General features: G+C 40.3%; 1 protein-coding gene across 1 annotated transcript in view; it reads left to right on the top strand.

Annotated features, from left to right (window-relative positions):
* Positions 1-20,643, top strand: part of LOC109967132 (plexin-A1-like) — a 274,553-nt gene that overhangs the window by 149,000 nt on the left and 104,910 nt on the right. The window contains exons 5-9 of the mRNA XM_020612491.1: positions 4,714-4,814; positions 5,204-5,327; positions 5,637-5,790; positions 6,255-6,354; positions 17,514-17,628. Of these exons, the coding sequence (XP_020468147.1) occupies positions 4,714-4,814; positions 5,204-5,327; positions 5,637-5,790; positions 6,255-6,354; positions 17,514-17,628 (594 nt within the window). The remainder of the gene's footprint in view (positions 1-4,713; positions 4,815-5,203; positions 5,328-5,636; positions 5,791-6,254; positions 6,355-17,513; positions 17,629-20,643) is intronic.

Genomic DNA, 20,643 nt, shown 5'->3' with positions numbered 1-20,643 from the left:
TCTAAGGGTGCGCCCGGCCACCCTGCGGAGAAAGCTCATTTCGGCCGCCTGTATCCGGGATCTTGCCCTTTTGGTCATGACCCAAAGTTCATGACCATAGGTGAGAGTCGGAACGTAGATTGACCAGTAAATCGAGAGCTTCGCCTTACAGCTCAGCTCCTTCTTCACCACGACGGACCGGTACATCGACCGCATTACTGCAGAAGCTGCACTGATCTGCCTGTCAATCTCCCGTTCCATCCTTCCCTCACTCGTGAACAAGACCCCAAGATACTTGAACTCCTCCACTTGAGGCAGGAACTCTCCACCAACCTGAAGGGAACAAGCCACCCTTTTCCGACTGAGAACCATGGCCTCGGATTTGGAGGTGCTGATTCTCATCCCAGCCGCTTCACACTCGGCTGCAAACCGCCCCAGTGCACGCTGGAGGTCCTGGTTTGATGGGTCCAACATCATCCGCTTCACTATCACAAAACCCGACTGAATAAACGTCTCTCCCTGGCTACTGTGCATGAACATGACATGTTTTTTTTTCCTCCTTCCTCTATCAGATAGGCTGTATTACTAGCAGGGTATTTGTACAGGCGCAAGTAATGACTGCAATTTGCTACTATTTGCTGTCCTGTAAGAGCCCCGTGCCTGGTAATGGTAGCGCTATAATAGTTATCAGACACAGGTTACTATTATCATGCTATGAATCTGCCATAAGCTATTGTGTCCAAATGTACATCTGAGTGACACTGAAAGAAGAGGCTGGCAGTCTAAGGATGAAATGGGGGGATTACTGCTTCTATTTGAGAAGTGTTGTATGTATGAAAGATGTCTCAGATTGTAATTTATTAAGACCAGATAATATCCTTACCTCAAACAGAAAAAAGAAACAGAGAGTTTTCATTGCACAAATTCAGCCAGAAGCCTTTTGCCAAGGCATAACATACTAAAAGCAGAGGAACAATAAAGTTAACTCATCATCATATACACATCCATGTTCTCTTTACCTTCCAGCATTAGCTATGGAGCTCATATATTTGTAATGGAATTACTTTGCAAATATTGCAGAGCTCATAGGCTGATTTGTTCATTCATTTACAAGACTAGACAAGAACCTGTCATGAATTACTGTCAGGTGCGCAAAATATTGCAGAACCACAATTTTTTAATTTAGCATATTAACAATAATGATGTAAATGAGCACAGTCTCAGCAGTGTTAGATTGAATCCACACCGTTTATAAGGGCCGAGTGCCTGTATTGTGAACGTGTGGACCGAGAAGGAGCATAGAAGAAAGTGTAAGTTTACTGCAACTAAACTTTAATATGGCTGAAGAAACAAAAAACATTTTTCAGAACCTGTAAAAGTCCTTTACATTCTCCTCGGGCGATTGATGTGATTTACAGACATCATCTCCCTCCTCAAACACGTTCTTATCGCTGCCAAGATCTCGGATGACTAACAGCTGCCACGCTGCAAGCCAGGCCGCAAAGATTACATTTGATTTCTCCTCAATTTCAGCTGTAGTTCCATCTGCTCCAGCAGTGGTAAATCAGGCGCTGAGGGTAATTATATGCATTTCCGTTCTCTTCTCCCTTATTCTGCATCCTCGAATGCCTTAGAAGGCATATTGCATGAGACCCAATGCTCAAATTCCAGTGGTGCTACATTTCTTCTTTTCTCCAGCGCAAAACCCCACTGCGCTTAGTAAATATGAACACAGGCAATTTCAAAATTTAGTGCCAAAGAATGAACCACAAAATCATAGTGAATATCCCCCCTAAGACTTTATAGCCGTGCTAGCAGCTTTGTGAGATTGTACCTGTACTTTGATGCAGCTTTGAGCTAAATGTTCATGTCAGTATGCTAACATTTTCACACCATCAACTGTGTATAAATCTGGATGTCATGACAGCTCCCAGAAGTTAAGCTACCATAAGTCGATCACCCCCCTGGTAGCTGGTTGCACTATAGGTCATAAATCCCACCTCCTCCATGTAAGTGGATCGGATATGAGCCAAACTAAAAACTCAAAGTACAAATCAGGTACATTTTTTCCAGAGGTCAATTCTGTGGTTTTTGGTAATTATCATACAGATGTGTGTGCAAGTGGTAATATTTCTGCTAGGTTTGTTTTAATACATTACTTTAATATATAAAAAGGTTGTGTTTCAGTTGATTTGCCAGCTTTGATTGATGTCTGATGCTGTCACTCCACTTCTGGTCACTACTGTGCACAATCTGGTTGCAAAAAAGCAGAATGGCACCTGTCACATTTACAATAGTTTTGCTTCACTTTTGCATAGTGGAGGAAAATGGTGACCTATATCATACACTGTATATGTCAGTGGTTCACAATGGCAATGCTATTATGCTGATATTAAATAGGTATTTTGTTTACCATGCTAGTATTTTAGTTTACATATTAGCAGGCTAACCTTTGCTAATTTGTGCTGTACATACTGTAAAGTACAGCTTAGCGTGAAAACAATGTTATTAATTGCATATTGTAGATACTGGGTCATAAATAAAGTACTGGACAAAATGAAATTTAACCTGATGGTGGTCTTGTTGATTGTGCGTATCCTGTATCACTACGGCGCAAATACTGCTGACTCCAAGTCATAAGAGAAACCTTACTAGCACCTCAACAAACCAAACAAGCTGATCCAGTAATTTTTAGTGCAACATGTTTGATGCAGACTGCACCCATGAGCCACAAGGACAGTCATGCGTTTTCAAGTGTTCAGTCCAGGCCTAACTGTTTGGACAAAAGATGTCAAAGAGGGTATTGGACATTTTTGAAGTATAAAGTGATATGAAAACCATTCATTATCTATACCACTTATTCCTGAACAGGGACCTGATGCCTATCCTAGCTCACACTGGGCAAGAGGTCAGAGGGGTACACTGTGGGCAGGTTACCAGTCTGTCACAGGGCTGACATTTAGACAAACAAGCACACACACTACGGGAGGCCCCAAGTCAGCCTGGGCTCGAACCTAGAACCTTCATGCTGTGAGGTGACAGTGCTAACCACTGCTCAGCTGTGCCACCCTCCTGAAAGCCAATGTATGGTTTTGTGTCTGATTAATCCTACAGCAGTTGTTTGGGCAAAAGAAATGAAAAGAGCTGATGTACTGTTTAAAGTTAAGACATTTCTACAAAGAGCTGCCATTAGAATTCACCCTCACCACCTTCCAGCTCTCCTGTGCCCTTTGCATGTGCAGTATTATTGATGTCATATTTAAAATGAATGAGGCATTTTGGGAGTGTATGCATGCATGTGCTCATGTGTGTGAACATGTCTCAGGTGGTCATTGATGCATTTAATTATTTAACAACTGCCCCATAAAATCTGTCTCAAACTCTCAGTTTGCTTCAACTTTTTCATTTTGTGTGTGTTTTCTTGAGGCAGTTCCTTGTCTGCCAGTCCACCTGTAACCAGCAAACAGCATCCAGCAAGCTGAGATAAAATATATGGATGCTGATACTGTACATTGGAGATTTTGGATATTTAAACTTAAGTAAACCTAAGTATGCAATGGTATGATTAAAGTGTTTTCTGTAACTTTAGAGTATTCTTCAGGGTAAGCTGTGCTTCCTAATAATTGTGCAAACAGATGGCAAGTTGTGATAATGTGGACAGCAGCAGAAAACATTAGTTTAATGACTTCAAAGACAACTACAGTATCTGTGGAAATAGACTTCTTAAGTGATCGTTCCTGTCTGTCTCACTGCATCCCCTGATGTTCAGATAGTCCTTTGCTGCATTTTAAAATAGGTAAATTTGGACAGCATTGTTTGATGTCCCTGTTACTGCCCGAGTTCTCCAGTTTCCCCAAGGAGATTAGTTTCATCTTAGTATCTTAGTCATGCAGACACACAGATGGCAGCCGGTAGAGATTTAACTGATAAAAGGAGTAATCCCTGATGTTTATCTGAATGGTGTTAAGTACAAAAGCATATTATTTTCAAGGAATTCATAAGAATTAAGCTAACTTAGTCCTCTAATGTTTTGATGAGGGCTGATGCTGAAAACTGTCAGCTGTGTGTAAGATTCATTGTGTATATGGTCACTCATGTTGGAGGAAATTTTGATCTGATAATGATCAAAATTGATTACAACTCATCCTGAGATGAACATAAAAAAATGTTTGTGCCAAACTCAGTGGCTAGACCTTTCCATTTCTCTTCACTTCCTGTATAATCCAGCTTTCATACTGCCAGAGAAAAGATAACATCAGTGCAGTATGTATCCCAGGAAGACAATACAATAATACAGGAGGAAAATCCACAGCTTTTAATCTGACATCCTATCATACATTTATACATTATGGAAAGTAAGTGAGCAAACAGAGGGCCCAGTCTGATTAATTTGAAAGGGAGATGTCCAGATATTTGAGATTATTTTCAGTTTCCTGCTCCCACTGACAATTCATTGTTATTTACTTACTTAGCAAAAGGGTGCAGTCTTAACCCGTGTGTGATTACATGTGTTTAAACTTCAGTTTTTCCCCTTCTAGTTAGCATTGTGGCATTGTAAGCAGCACCTCCAGAGCTGTTTATCTCTGATAGTCGCAGTGGGCTTGTTCCTTTAATCTCATGTTCCAGGCACAGGACACCTCCAGTGGAGCTTCTTTATACCAGGTATAAACTGTTTCAAGGACGTGTACACAGGGTTTGTGTGCAGCATTAACCAGGCGTGTGTTTTATTTCCAGGTCGACCGTGTACCAGTGGAGAGCTGTGAGCAGTACACATCCTGTGGAGCCTGTCTCGGATCAGGAGACCCTCACTGTGGCTGGTGTGTGCTGCATAACCTGTAAGTGCACGTACTGTTCACTGTGTTGTGCTGGTTATTTCAGTGGTTACATTAAGTGGGTGCTGTGCCGTTAATCTGTTACTGTGATGAGCGGAGACGTTGAAATTCCACCAGTTACATTTTTTAGGCATGTTTATGTTCTTAATGGCCTAACAAACTGGAAGTTTAACCACTTTGTGAGGACTGAATTTTTTGTTTCCCAAGCGAGAAGCAGTCAATGCAACATTCTGACCAAATACTCTTACCCATGCTTCTAAACAAAGCCTATTCTCCCCAAACAAATACAGCCAGTAAAAAGGATTCATGTGGATTTAGTATACAAAGAAATCACAATTTAATATCTCTAAGGTTTGTGAAGTGAGGTGTGACCGCCGTCTATCCTTCTCTAGATGTTCACGGAAGGATCACTGTGAGCGAGCAGAGGAACCTCAGCGTTTTACTACCAGAGTGGAGCAATGCGTCCGTCTCTCCGTCCAGCCTGACACTGTTTCTGTCACCATGTCAGAAGTGCAGGTACAGTGTCTTGGTGTTCAGATGGGTCAGAGTAAGTGCAGTGGATATGTGTGTATTTGTCTGACAGGGTGAAGTGGAAGCAAGAAAGCCAGACAGGAAAAGGGAGCAAGATAGATGTGAAATGAGATTAAATAGATCTTGTGTATCGGCAATCTGTCCATCACTGTGAGCATGAGCTGAAAAGTGACTTTTTAGCCACATGTCTGAGCTTTATTTTATTCTATGGGGCCGTAGAAATTGTGTTTATGGAATATATTGATTTAATTTAGTTTAAGCGCTTAACCTATCTGCTCTTCTTCTGCCTCCAAGTTGGTACTTCAGACCCAGAATGTTCCCGGCCTGTTTGCTGGAGTGAACTGTTCATTTGAGGACTATGTAGAGACGGAAGGACGCATCTACGGTGGAAGGATCTTCTGCCTGTCCCCTTCTAAAAAAGAGGTCGCCCCTATCACACGAGACAAAAGTTGTCTCACTATCTGGCTGCCTGTAATGTTTAAACCCAGAGAATTCATATATAATAAAATATGATCAATATATAAATCTTGTGAATTCTTTGCGATTATACAAATTTGAAACCTCTGATTCACAAACTTACTTCACAAAACTTCTAAATGTGTATGGGCAGCTCAACTGTTTCCTCTACTGACTAAGTTCTCTGCAAACCCTATTGATTCTGCTCTAGGCTTTGCTCACTTTCCATCAGAAACACTGTGCCTCCAAAATGCCAGCTATGCAGGAACTGACAAGTAACACATGAAATAAGACTGTTAACATTTCAGAATACATAGCCTGTGACTGGGCATGATCCTGGGGTCACGATACACTTTCCACACACCAACTGTAAGTGATAATGTCAGTTGTGCACTGTGGAAATATAGGAAGACTGTAAAAAAAAGAAAAGCACGGATGTTTTGTGTCTACTTGCAGGTGACCAGCGTGTTATTAAGTTGTATCTGAAGTCAAAGGAGACGGGGAAGAAGTTTGCCAGTGTGGACTTTGTGTTCTACAACTGCAGCGTCCACCAATCGTAAGTTTGCCATTAAATATGAGTGGAGTGGAAGAGATGAGAAAGAAAAATTCTCAGAACTGATTTGCCTTTTTTCCTAGATGAATAAACTGAATGCCACTTCAGAAATGCAATGACATTACCCATCCAGCAAAATGCAGACTGGTGCCAAGTAGTCATCAAGTGAAAGGTGACTGTGGCTCTTTACCAAAAGCAGTTGTGCTAAAATATTAGCCCTCAAAGAACTCCTGTAATGGGGAATGGAAAGAACAACACTCAGCCTCAGCTAATTCATTATTCAATGTATTTAAGCTTTTTACAAATCAATTAGTTAATTAAATCTCAAGCAATGAAGGGATTACTGGAGAGTGAAATAATAAATCGATTCCTAACCATGTGAGACCTTAAAGGGCAACCAAGCTCGAGAGGTTTAACCACATCAGTTGTGTTTCTTGGAAATGAATTATTCCTAATTTAAGTAGAGGAATACTGATTGACTTTTCAGCACTGGCTCGACTTAGCCTGTTTCTGTTTAAATGCACCGCTGACTTTGTTATCTAAGAAAAAAGAGCAGATAAGGACAGAGAGAGATGACATAATGTTTCCTGTAAGAAGACTCTATTCTAATTGGTTTGAAACTGCAGTTCATTTAAATCGCCGTTATAAATGGTACTTAATCATAGACTTTTTAAAAACATCTATGACAGTGCTTCAGTTGAAGATCAGTTTAACTGCTATTTGTAAGACTGTAATTTTAAAACTGCAAGAGCCAAGATTAGGAATCACAGTAGTAGGTAGGTACGGCTGATATCTTAAGCTACATACAGTATTGTTCAAAATAATAGCAGTACAATGTGACTAACCAGAATAATCCAGGTTTTTAGTATATTTTTTATTGCTACATGGCAAACAAGTTACCAGTAGGTGCAGTAGATTCTCAGAAAGCAAACAAGACCCAGCATTCATGATATGCACGCTCTTAAGGCTGTGAAATTGGGCAATTAGTTGAAAGGGGTGTGTTCAAAAAAATAGCAGTGTCTGCCGTTGACTGTACAAACACAAAACTATGTTGTACAAACGTTTTTGTTTCTAGGATTTAGCAATCCTGTGAATCACTAAACTAATATTTAGTTGTATGACCACAGTTTGTTATAACTGCTTCACATCTGTGTGGCATGGAGTCAACCAACTTGTGGCACCTTTCAGCTGTTATTACACTCCATGATTCTTTAACAACATTCCACAATTCATTTACATTTCTTGGTTAAAAAAAAGGCATGTGCAGAAGAGGTTACAATTTGCCAAAGAACACGTCAACTGGCCTAAAGAGAAATGGAGGAACATTTTGTGGACTGATGAGAGTAAAATTGTTCTTTTTGGGTCCAAGGGCTACAGACAGTTTGTGAGACGACCCCCAAACTCTGAATTCAAGCCACAGTACACAGTGAAGACAGTGAAGCATGGTGGTGCAAGCATCATGATATGGGCATGTTTCTCCTACTATGGTGTTGGGCCTATTTATCGCATACCAGGGATCATGGATCAGTTTGCATATGTCAAAATACTTGAAGAGGTCATGTTGCCTTATGCTGAAGAGGACATGCCCTTGAAATGGTTGTTTCAACAAGACAATGACCCCAAACACACTAGTAAACGAGCAAAGTCTTGGTTCCAAACCAACAAAATTAATGTTATGGAGTGGCCAGCCCAATCCCCGGACCTTAATCCAATCGAGGACTTGTGGGGTGATATCAAAAATGCTGTTTCTGAAGCAAAACCAAGAAATGTAAATGAATTGTGGAATGTTGTTAAAGAATCATGGAGTGTAATAACAGCTGAAAGGTGCCACAAGTTGGTTGACTCCATGCCACACAGATGTGAAGCAGTTATAACAAACTGTGGTCATACAACTAAATATTAGTTTAGTGATTCACAGGATTGCTAAATCCTAGAAACAAAAACGTTTGTACAACATAGTTTTGTGTTTGTACAGTCAACGGCAGACACTGCTATTTTTTTGAACACACCCCTTTCAACTAATTGCCCAATTTCACAGCCTTAAGAGCGTGCATATCATGAATGCTGGGTCTTGTTTGCTTTCTGAGAATCTACTGCACCTACTGGTAACTTGTTTGCCATGTAGCAATAAAAAATATACTAAAAACCTGGATTATTCTGGTTAGTCACATTGTACTGCTATTACTTTGAACAATACTGTATGTAACAGTTGTTTTTAGTTTTGCTGGCTCTCTGCATGCAGGTATTGTACTCTTAATACTTAGCCACAGGTGTTTTGTTCATGAAAGAAATACCACTATAGGCAATTAGTTGACTATAGTGCAGACTGTTTTGTTCATGAAAGAAATACCACTAAGTATAGGTCTGATCTTTGAAAAGTTGGGGATTGAACTGCATCTTTATGCTGCTGGACACGGCAGTGAGTCCTTAGAGGGGTGTTAGCAGCTGCAAGAAGGGTAAGGTGGGGACGGTTGCAACACTTTTATCACTTTGCTCAGTTACTCAGAGACTCTACATTAGACCTACATGCATTAAAATGGTGCTACTTAACTAAGTTTGAGGGTGTAATGTTTTTGTAGTTGTTATTGTATCAGTTATTACATGACTGCTAGAGGACAGTTGCGACAGCCATAAAAAACTCTCTCTTGCTTGCTATGTCATATACAGTAAAAATAAACAAAACAATGATTAAAATAATGTAAAATCAGTTTTTTTATGCAAACAGTCAGGACAGTATAACAAGAAGTATGATTATGAAAGAAATTCCTTTCATACCCCTAAAGTATTTTTGGGGGTCATGTCCAGAAGGAAAGCTCGGATGTAGCAGCTGTTTTCCTGCTGTTGGTGAGGGGCTCACCAGACGTGCAAAATGACACAGCTGATCCACTGCAGTATGGATCACATCTGGTTTTATTCCTGTCTATCCTTTGTCATTTTACTCCCTACATTGATGCTTTACTTTATTATTTCTGTTTTCCACATATTCCAAGTGTTTCTCTAAGTGCATTTGTCTTGTGTTTAACTTTTCTTGCCCTTTTAGCTTCCAGTCTTCCACCTTTTCTCTCCACAGCATGTTTTTGTTTTATTCATCTTCTAATTTTGTGTTGTATTTATGCTAGTTGTGGCAAATAGCTTGTTTGTCCATCCTGCTTTATTGTTGTCCATATCTTATGAGATTCCTTTTTTCATTACCTTCTTTCTATTTTCCTGTTTTCTTGTCTTTTCACCTATTTTTTGTCTTTTCGTCCACAACTGTAATATTTTTGCATTTAGTGTTTCAAGTTATGTGTCTTCTTTTTTATTTTGTTGCCATTGTCCTGTTTTCCAGTTCCTTTTCTGACTGGTTGAGTTTAGTAATATTCATAAAGCCTAACATAGCATGGGTCAGGACGGACTAGTACTTACAGTATGTCAATCATATGTATTTATAATATAGTGTTAATCTTGAATCGGTCATTGATCAGTTTGCTAAACTCAAGTGAAAGAGACACAAGTTAAAGTATATAAGATACGTTGCCTGGACAAATTCTATTTCATTCATGTACACATTTGCATACGACACAATATTAAGAGCAGCAGTGTAGACGGACAATACAACCTGCACTGTGACAAAAAATTTCACAATTCCTGACATGACCACAGAACCCTAAGCTACTTATACCAGTTCACTTTCTTTCAACATTGACCTACAACACTAAAAATCCTTTTCAGGAACAACAACATTTGGGCCTATGATTGATTGAATGACTGGACCTAACTGCGCTACTGGTGTTAATGATAGAGTCCTAGAATTAAATTGTAATGAGGGTCCGATTTACCACACTAATATGTTTTCCTTAAATTGTTCAGTTTAATCTGTTTTGTCTTCCAGTGATGCATATATTCATTGAAAATGCACAAAGAGAGGAAGGAGAGTAGAGTGAGAGAGGCATAGCTGCAGTGAGATCACCTTGATAATGAATGAAGAATGTGTTCTTAATTGACCTGCCTTGTTAAATAAAAGTTAAATGAAAATAAATAAAATGTCATTCCCTAAATGACTCTTGGCTGCTGCTCTCAGGTTGCTGAGTGGGATTCACTCACATACACGTTGTCTCTTTCTCAACTCTCTCTCACTCCAGTCTCTTCCACCTGGCACACACTCACCTCTCGTGTCTGCACTTTGCGTCGGTGCACCTGAAATGAAAATGCATCTGTGGCATGCTCAAAGTGGGTTTCACTTTTTCCTGTCAAGTGTAGATTGATGACAGTATCACTTCTTCCTATGCTGACATTATTTAGAATATCCTAAACAAGAATAAGAGCATCCTGAAAACACGTGTCACTAGTAAATAATTGTTTTTTGTTTTGTATGTGGACTCAGTGTCACCTGCCGAGTGAACAGTGTATTGTTTGTTCATTTATGTCTGAATGTCGTTTTTTTCTATTCTGTGTGCAAAAAAGGGGGAAAAGCTCCTCTTTAGCCAAACAGTAACAGAAAGTAAGGACTCAACTCTCTCTCCATTATTACGTTTTTCCCTTTATTTTGGTTGTAGTTTGCATTTTAAATACAATAATAATGGACTAAATTGATCCTGGTTCCTTGCTTCAGCTAGAAAGGTTCCCAGGCCAAAACACTGAAAATAGTTGAAAACTCAAAACTATTACTTATGATAGTAACTTTTAATTCTTAGACAGAAGCAGTATAAGCAACTAGTAATTAGAGGTGAAAGTGTATGTGTCCTGCTTTCGTTCTGTGAGTCCCCCGTGTAACTCTTACACCTTTTTTTTTGTCTGTGTTATATTTTCTTTCCTCCTCTCAACAACCCCAACCCCTCTTTTAGCCCCTCCACCAACCTCCCTTTTCTTGCCCCTCTCTCATTCATCAGGCCCATTTATTGCCTGCACTCAGCTCTTGGCCCTGCATATATCTGCATAGTAATAGGCCGTTAATTAGCTCTAGTGTGGGTGTGTGTGTGGAGATGGTCATAGAGGAGTGGGCTTGGAGTGAGCGCTCACCTGGGCCACTTCTCAGGGCCTTGAGGCCTAGTTCAGTGACTCTAAATCTGTGTGTGTGACCATGTGTGTACATGTGCAGTTAGTTTGTGCTTTGTGAGAGCGTACACATCCCAGGCTAACCACAAAGAGAACGCTGTAGTGTCTGTATGCAAATTTGTGTGCATGAAGGAGCTGTCTTCTGATTTGTGTTTGTGTGCTTATTGTCTGTACCCTGATTAACCAGCCCACCTAGCCCTCCCCACTTTGTTGCATAAGTAGGCACTCTGCTGTTAAAGTCTTTGATGTTGGCTCCGCCAGCCCCCTCAGGACTCTGCAGGACAGTGCAGTTATTATTGCAGCAGCTGTAACATGAACCCACATATTATCTTCCACTCCCTATCTACCATCACATTTCACCTCTCAGTTTTTGGCCCCGCCTGTAGGAAGCCCGGGGAGCAGGAGCTGCAATGTTGAGCAGCAGATAATGGAGTTCTCCTTGTGGGCGTGGCGGGCAGGTGAAAGTGTGGCACAGACTCACAGCAGCAGACACATAGATGTACAGTATCAGCACAGATGCACAAGCAGAGAAGCCTGCAGGCAAACACCCAGACGGGCTTGTGTTCAACTTCACAGCCTCACACAACATGCTTAAAGGTGGATGCATTGCCGGCATGACCAGCCGTGCACATTCTCATGCAAACACACATAAACAGGTGCACACAGTCGGAAGGAGCACATAGAGACAGACGGCACAGACTTGGCACAGCAAATTATGCTGCAAGCTATTTACATATGCTTACAATATTAGACATTTGCATTAAAATGAGGTTTGGAATAGTTTAATTGAGCATGTGGGAGGAAAAAAAGCGTCTTTAAAGAGACTAAGAAAAACAAACATTAGGGAAAGCACCAGAGGGAAGAGTGAGGCGAGGATGAAAGCTGACATTCACTGAGAACTGGATGTGGAAAAGAAGTAACAAGAAGGAGCCATGAAGAAGGAAAGAGAGATATGAAGCGGAGTGTTAGTGAACAAGAGAGTGAGATTGTGCCCCTCATGTTAGGAATAATGTGCTCCACAGCTAAAAGGTTAGCACCCCAGCCTCAGGCCACTGTGACCATTACAATATGAAAGGGCTGAAGTCTATGCAATGAAAAGAAGCACTCGGGGAGGAGCACAACCCCCGGGAGAGGCTCTCGTTTCTCACAGGCTGTTTTCTCTCGTCTTCTATTCAGAGATTAGCCTCACATCACAGCTTCTTGAACCGCTGGCCACTTACTTGTCAGAAACTATTTAGAGTCTAACCTTTTCACGATTACATCTCTATTAGGAGATGTTGATTTTTGTGGCAATAGTTCTGTCCAGTTTTGTGTGATCCGGTTTAATTAAACTGAGGGTTGAGACTCAAAGACTTGCTGCTTTTGGACATCACTGTGACAAGGCGGAATATTATCTAATAAGTCAGAGTCCCTTGTCGAAAATCTAAACTTCTCATTTGGCTCCTGTGCTTTATAACTTAATGATGCATGCATCATTTTATTGCTGATCACTTTGCTGCTTTATTGCATAAAACAAAAAAGAAGCCTATTTTTAGAGCGCATAGCACAGTCACTTATTTGCCTTCTAATCACTGTTCACACGAAAAATACCTGGGAGATATGATGTCAAACCAATCAGAAGTTTTAATCACAGTTAGAAAATGCCTCAAAATGCAGCCTGCTTAATTTGGGTCAGCACATCGACAAGTTTTAGTGAGCATTAGTTAAAAGATGAACCTTCTAATTAGGAAAGAGTTGCCACTCCATCTGTGACTTTGTCCACGCTAACCAGAATTAAATGAGCATGTGATCATTCATCCCTTTTATACACACTTTTGTGGGGCCGTTGCTCACATATAAACAGCTTTGTTCTATCGATCCAGCCTTACTAGAACAAAAGCTTGGAGAAGATCAAAAGTCGTTTGACCCGTCTTTGTTGCTAGGCTTTGTTAAACGGCAGGGGATTTTATTGACTACACTGCAGCAGCACAGCCACATACTGTAGCAAGCCAGGTGTCCTGGCATTGACAGCTCTACTGTAGGACAAGTCTCCACTGCCCAAGTGACCCAATGAAGTGCTGCAATGTCAACATGGGTGATAGTATGTGAGTCTGTCTCCGTCTGTGAGTGTATGTTTTTGCTGTTACGAGTGTGCATACACATACCTGTGAATGTGCGCACACGTATCCCTGCAACAAGAAATCAATAAACCCCGGGGTTAATATTAAGGAGGAACTGGCTCACCAGCTCTGCTAACAAACATCAGACTGTTAGCATATCCTTAGTCCACCCTCCTCCCCATGGAAATCCACTTGATTGATTATCAACATCACACTGCAGTTCCAACATAGACTCACTAGCTTATCACCAGCTATATGAAGTCCCTTCTATTGCTCTCTCAATACAGGCAATTTAGGAATTAACCCTTAAAATATGAATAAGCCAAGGACAGAGGGACAAAGACGGTGCAGGGATTAGACTGAAATCCAATTTGGCAGCAGTTGTGTTTCAGTTTGGAGGACCCAGTTTTAAACCCCTGTGGTGGCTCATTACTGTGGTGTTTTTGGACTAGACTTGGCAGAGATCACTTGTCAGTCAAACAGAGGAGGTGGTATTGTGATTTATTTTTCTTTGACTTTACTGTTTCAAAGTGTCGATGTCTTTAGGTGTAACTCCTGCCAAGCCAAGATTATTCTTTTCTTTTCCAAGGACAGTCAGACCAGACAGCAGCTGACAAGAACAGGAGAGCTTTTTATAAATTGGATATAGATTGAATCTGCTTTGTTGTATCTGTCACTTACAACATAGCAGCTTGTGCATTATAAGGTAAAGTATTGGGGAATATAGCCTACTGTATGTCACTATATGAACTTAGACACTATACAATAGTGTGCTCAGCATAGAGTAGAGTAGAGTAGGTACTTTATTGATCCCACAGTGAGGAAATTTCTGTGTTACAGCAGCATTAGAGAACAACCAACATAACACCATAAGAACAGACACATAAGAACAGAACTTCATAAAAACATGGAAAAGAACACAACGAGGACACATCTGCTGTAACTTGCTGCCACTCCGTGCGGCGCATGCGTATGTAAGTATGTAGTAACAAGGAACACTAGCTAGATTTTATTACAATCCACAATGCTGGCTCTCAAATGAAAGAGGATTTACAGTGACATAAATTTCCATTCTGGCTTGTAGGAGGCAGGGAAAACTCTAGAACATACTGGAGCACACACAGCTTTGTCATCAGAATCCCTTAAAATTGGCTAACTTGTTAGCAAATAACTGCCCATTTACACAACCAGAGGAAATGGAGCAACAATAGCAATGTATTTGGAGTTGGGTTTCTAGCCACCTGACCAGTATTCACTCTTTGACCTCTATTGTAGTCTCTACCATTTCCTGAGAAAAATATCTAGTGCTTTAGCCAATCCTGACTGTTGTTTGTTGCTGAGGAGCTAGTATATAGTGGGGTAACTGCCTGCTGAGTCATAAAGCCAAAACAACAAGCTAAAAGAGGCTTTAAAATTCTGTAAAGTCCCATGTTCTTCATGGGTTTGTCACATTGAGTAGCCTCTTTTACATTACATACTGCATATCATTTAAAGGAATATTTCACATGTGGCTTAGAGATTCATTAACCTATATGTTTTTTATATAAAGTATAAGTTTGACATTTTTAGTTCATGTTTGTTTCCTTGCTATCTTGGTACCACCCTCATCTTTTTTCTCTTAAGTTTTTGTACAGATTAGACAACTGAGCTACAGTAGAACATGTTGAGTAGTGAGCTTCTGGCGAGGTGCTGATTGGCTGATATATCTTTACCTTTTTAAAGTAAGAATAGCTGTTTCCCTCTTCTTCCACTCATGCTAATCTAAGCTAACAATGTACTGGCTGCAGCGCGATATTTAACATACAGACCCACAAGTAATGTGGAGTCTACTTCCTCCTTGGCAAGAACAACAATAAATTTATTTCTTAAAATGTCAAACCAAGTAACAGCCACTTAGCAACGACCTTGATCGTTAATTTCTTTAATGTTACTATAAGGAAATGCTAATCAGTAAAGCTGTAAGAAAGGTGTGAATGAGCTTCTTTAGCAATCCCAGTTGGTGAGTTAGCAAAAACATTTCTATAGCAGCTGCATTTGCCATATTCAATTTATCACTGTAGCTAAAAGCCAGTAAATATCCATTTTCCCCCAAAAATGTGACAAGGCATTAGTAGATTGAACAGTATTAACATGTCATGACTGTGGGTGTGTGGGGGTGAGCTGTAGGAAACCTGATTGAATACAATGACAGCGTATATGAGAGAAGACTGACACAACATGTAATTAGAGTTAACTTTTCTTAAGCCAGTTAGGTGAAATTTGCTTCACAAGTGGTATAAGGCCAGGGCTTGTAGCTGAAAGAGAATGTAAGGGGATTTTTTTAATACATCTGTCAGTCTCTTTAATTATTATCTTTAAACATTTTAACCTCTTTTCATCATCTTAAAACCATGTTTACAGCTTAACGTTAAGTTTTTACCAATCTAACAAAGACAGTGCACAAAAACTAAAAGAATACAGTCACAAACATTTGGAAGTGAATATATCCTGTTTCTTTTTGTAGGTGTGTTACAGAAACAGTGTAACTTAACAAGATGCTGATATGAAAATTGAATTATTTGGAAGCAGAACAAAACAAATGAAGTTATGTTCATACAGAACATGTTGACATAAGCATGTGTTTGTGCCACTGTTAATATTCATTTTTCTAATACTATTTTGCTAAATTGAAGAACTACTGAACAACTGTTCATTGTTTTTCTCTGCTGTATGATAGCCTCATTTTTTTGTCTGGTAATCCATCTTCAAATGTTCATTTTGCTTCTTCAACTCTAGAGAAAAAAAACAAACAAGTGATATATAAAAACAGGCTTATCTTGGTCTGACAGCTTCGGCCACTATAAGCCTCCAAGCATGGAGAATAAGAAGGGAGGAGCAGATCGCCAAGGATTCTTTCCTGCTTTCTCTCTCTCTCTCTTGGCTGTTTTCAGTTGCCGCCTTGGCCTCGCTGACAGTTGGAATAAAGTCTTAACGCATGAGGCCACAGTTACACTTGTCATTCTATCCTGGTTTCTGGAGATTTTGCCGTAAACATTTGATGTTGTGCAACTTTGGTAATGCATGTTCATGGTAATGCGCGGCCTGTCAATGTGTTCACCCAAGCGCTACTGTAGATGCAAGTCTGGGAAGTCATATAGTCATGCAATCACTTTTTGCTACTGTCACAGCTCAGGTGTTACAGATAAAATGATTAGGTTTCCTTTCCGGTGGTTTTAATCACCTTAATCACCATTAAGCCTTATCATTGTAACAACTACTAATGGGCAATGAGAAAAACCTTTGGTTCCCAATCAATAACAAAAGATGTACTGGAGGTCTAAGTGGTGTTCTGTACAGCGTGGCTCACTCAACTGCGTGGCCAGGCCACTCTGCTTCAGTCCTTGTGTCCACAACCAGGTATCCAGGCTTCAGTTAATTAATACTGCTGTTATCAAAAGCAGTCATCAAAAGACTTCATCAGAATTAAATTCAAAGGAGAACACCATTCTATCCGGTACTTTTTACCATACGGACTCTGAGAGACGAGGTAGTCCAAGTAACTACAAAACAGTGCTGATTTATTCCATGAACACAGGTAAAAATTAACATTACACGCTCAGGCATCTTGCACCTCCAAACTGCACGCAGGCAGATGAAAGATGAAAGACCCAGTGGTGTGTAGCTAAAAACATTCTGACAGGACATTCAGTGACATGTCCTGACATTAGGCATAAGAAGATATTATGATTATGATTAAACACGTCATACAGTAATCAACTCTCTATCTAGTTGTCCTTGACCATAAACAACCTGGAGTAACTCATGAAAATGAGTAAGCATTTAACAGCCTGAACTAGACATCCTGTCTACACTAAAAACATTTCTAATACAACAAGTACCTAACCAATATCTATCTGACTAAAAATACCTAACAACACGCAACAGGACGCGCATTGAAATTGATGCAAAAATTTAAAAATGCACTCTTTATGATTATAGCTTCAAAAAACTTCTTAACCCCGCTTTCTCTGACTTTGTCACTTGCTTCAGGTGCCTGTCCTGTGTTAATGGTAACTTCCCCTGTCACTGGTGCAAATATCGTCATATGTGCACGCAGGACGCCAGCGACTGCTCCTTCCAGGAGGGACGAGTCAACAGCTCAGGGGTGAGATTCTAAGCACACACACACACAAAAACCTACAAATCCCACACAAAGATGCATGAGCACATGTGGTTAAACATGCTCTCACAAGCACTCACACACAAAGAATGTCAATTCAGAAGCACAGCCATACAAAGCAACACATGGAAATGCATGTGCACACGCACACATAAGCATGTATAGTGGTGTAGTAATGCCAAGGGTGCAGCTGGGACCTGTACACCATTTGAGTGTGTGCGAGTGTATGAATGAGTGCTGCTGTGAGTGGCCCAGCAGCAGCTGTTGTACTCCAAGCAGCCCTGGATTTATTCACTTATAAACAAGTCAGGGTGAATGAGTATGCAAATAGCACCACCATCCCAAATGTTATATTTGCATGAAAACCCTCATCCATCCATGAGCTGCTTCACTTTCACAGTCCCTCAGTCTTTATCGAAGTCTCTAGTTCTCACTGTCTCACAGAAATTCTCAATGACAGTCACACATAAACTTCTGTCTCTTTAGAAAGTTGCACTTTACACCCAGCCGCCTTCACTTCGGCTCTGTCTCTATTTTAGGCAATGAGCTGAAAATCACTTTTATGTACGTGCAAGCTGATAAATATTTTCAGCCCCTTTTTCTCCCATTCCTTTCTTATTGCCCCTTTTCTTTTTTCTCCGTTCTTTTCTCTGCTCTCTTATTGTCTCCAAACAGAGGAACCTTCTATGTGTTGCACAGACACAAATACACAGTTTTCATCTTTTTTTTTCTACCTCACCCAGGCCTTTTGCTGCTTCTACTTTTGTTTATTTATTTCTTTTATTCTATCACTCACTCCTTCATTTTTTACCAATAAAACTGAGGTGTTGAAAAGATACAACCAGAAAGGCCATAGTATTAGTATTTAGTATTTTCCTGTATTTACTGCAGTGCTGTATATATGCAATGCTTTACTTAAGACATTGTGATTCCATATGTATGAGTATGTGTCAAATATGCCAAGGGAGTGAAGGATGTGTGTATTATAATGTCTAAGTATACTAATGGGGTTGCAGTTTAGGGTATTTTGTGTGTGTGGGTGGATGGAGAGGAAAACAGGGTGTGCGGGAGGAGGGAGGGGGATAAGACTTGAGTCCACACACCCTCTCATCACATTTCACCCTCCCATAAAGACATTACGCTGACATCCATCCTCATCTTGTTTGGAGAGCCACACCAATTCAGCCTTTTATTTATTCCTTTATTCCTTTTTTTTTTCCATACGATGTTCCCAGTCTTTGTGGCGTAGGCGCTACCATGGTTACCAAGACACTTTAAATATCGGGGCAGGGGGAGAGCTGAATTTTGACAGACACACACAGATGCCAGGGACATCACCACATCCTTACATGGATGATCATTATTAACGTAGCAGACAGAAGAGACAGCTTTTGTTATGGATGCATGTGTTTTGATGCACTTTTATGGTCTCTCTCTGTAATTGAATGGGTAACATTTTGAAGCAATGCTTATACACGCTTGGGCCGACAGCAGCAGTTTTGTCGTCATGCATCTATATCTCCCCTAGCCTTGATTTTGTTCCAATTTGCTAGTTCGTAGCCCCTGCTGAAAGCAATATTGCCCGTCTCTGCTGCCTGGAAAAGTTTCCCCCTGTGTCATTAGCAGTCGGTTGCCAAAGTGATTGAATTCACACTACACTGGTTATCTTCCCAAAGGCATTTGTCATATTTCTTGAGGCTGACTTCACTTTATATCTGATCAAATTCATAGTGTCGGTGAATCTGTTCCACAGGTAAATCATAGAAATGCACCTTTCTTCCATGTGTGTAAACAGATAAACACTAATGTAGAATTCTGCCCCCTTAAAGTGTAAGTATTTGCTGCTACTTCCTGGATATGTAAATATATATATGAATCAGCTGTTGTGTGACAGCAGATAAACAGAAAGGCACATTAGAGGCAACCAGGCAGAAAATTGCCAGAGTCAGTGAAACACTTCAGAAGGCCATCAACAAAAATCTGTATAAACACAAACAATAAGAGAAACAAACACCAAGTCAAACATGAGACAAACATATTCGCTCTGCTCCGGTGAATCCCAGCTTTGGGCTGGTGGAGCAGACTGGGCTGACACCAGGACCCGGGGCTGGTCCAAATGATTTCGTTCAGACCTGAGGACATAGGAAGATTAAGACAATAATAAAAAGCGACAGAAAAAGTGGGTTTGTTTGCATTTATTTTTCTAACAGCTTGACTGCTTATTCATTCACTGATTACAGTTTGTCTGCTTGTTAAGTTGTTCATTCAGTTTGCATAGAGGCTACTTTTACTCTGGATATTTTATGTTCCGCAGATGAATTAATGCAGCATCTGATTGACAGCAGAGACACAAAAATGGCTGCCAAATAACAGCCCCAGATGGAAGCTTTGACAATACGTGGCTTTGTTTCCTACGATACGTGGCTTTGTTTCCTACGAGTGTATAAAATGCTACAACCCTTGCAGCTCTATTCTACAATTTCATCATTAGTTATTACCTGAGCTGGTCGAGATGGAGGATACAATAAATGTCACTGTAATAACTTTCCAGAGTTGTAACCCTTTCTCTTAGTATCTTGAGCCTTCAGACTCACGGATCTTTTCTCAAACTGGCCTTCCTGGATCACATTTAATCATCTCACAGGTACCTGAAGCAACACGTCGCCACCTGCGTGGCCCTTTGCATTTTTTTAATGTCATGGTATTTTCTAGTTGAGGTGTTGATTTGTTTGTTCTATTTATTTTTTTCATGATTTAGAAAAGTGTAGATTCTAGCGAGTATTTATTTTGGTCTGGTATATTCATGAAGACGCTGCCTGAGTGAAGTCATCTGTATCTGTCAGAAGAAGTGCTCATTATGAGCCGGTGCTTGTTCTGCACCAGCCATTCTGAAACAGTTTATTTAACTATCGAGGCGCTGACCTTTTCGATATGTGTAATTGCATCTTGCCAGCTCTGACTGTTCTCAGTGAGATATTTCTTTCTCATTCCTTTTTTAAA

Source organism: Monopterus albus, unplaced genomic scaffold, assembly GCF_001952655.1.
Source record: "Monopterus albus unplaced genomic scaffold, M_albus_1.0 scaffold126.1, whole genome shotgun sequence".
Taxonomy (NCBI): Eukaryota; Metazoa; Chordata; class Actinopteri; order Synbranchiformes; family Synbranchidae; genus Monopterus; species Monopterus albus.
Note: the sequence above shows the minus strand (reverse complement) of the source record. Positions and strands in the feature narration are given on the sequence as shown.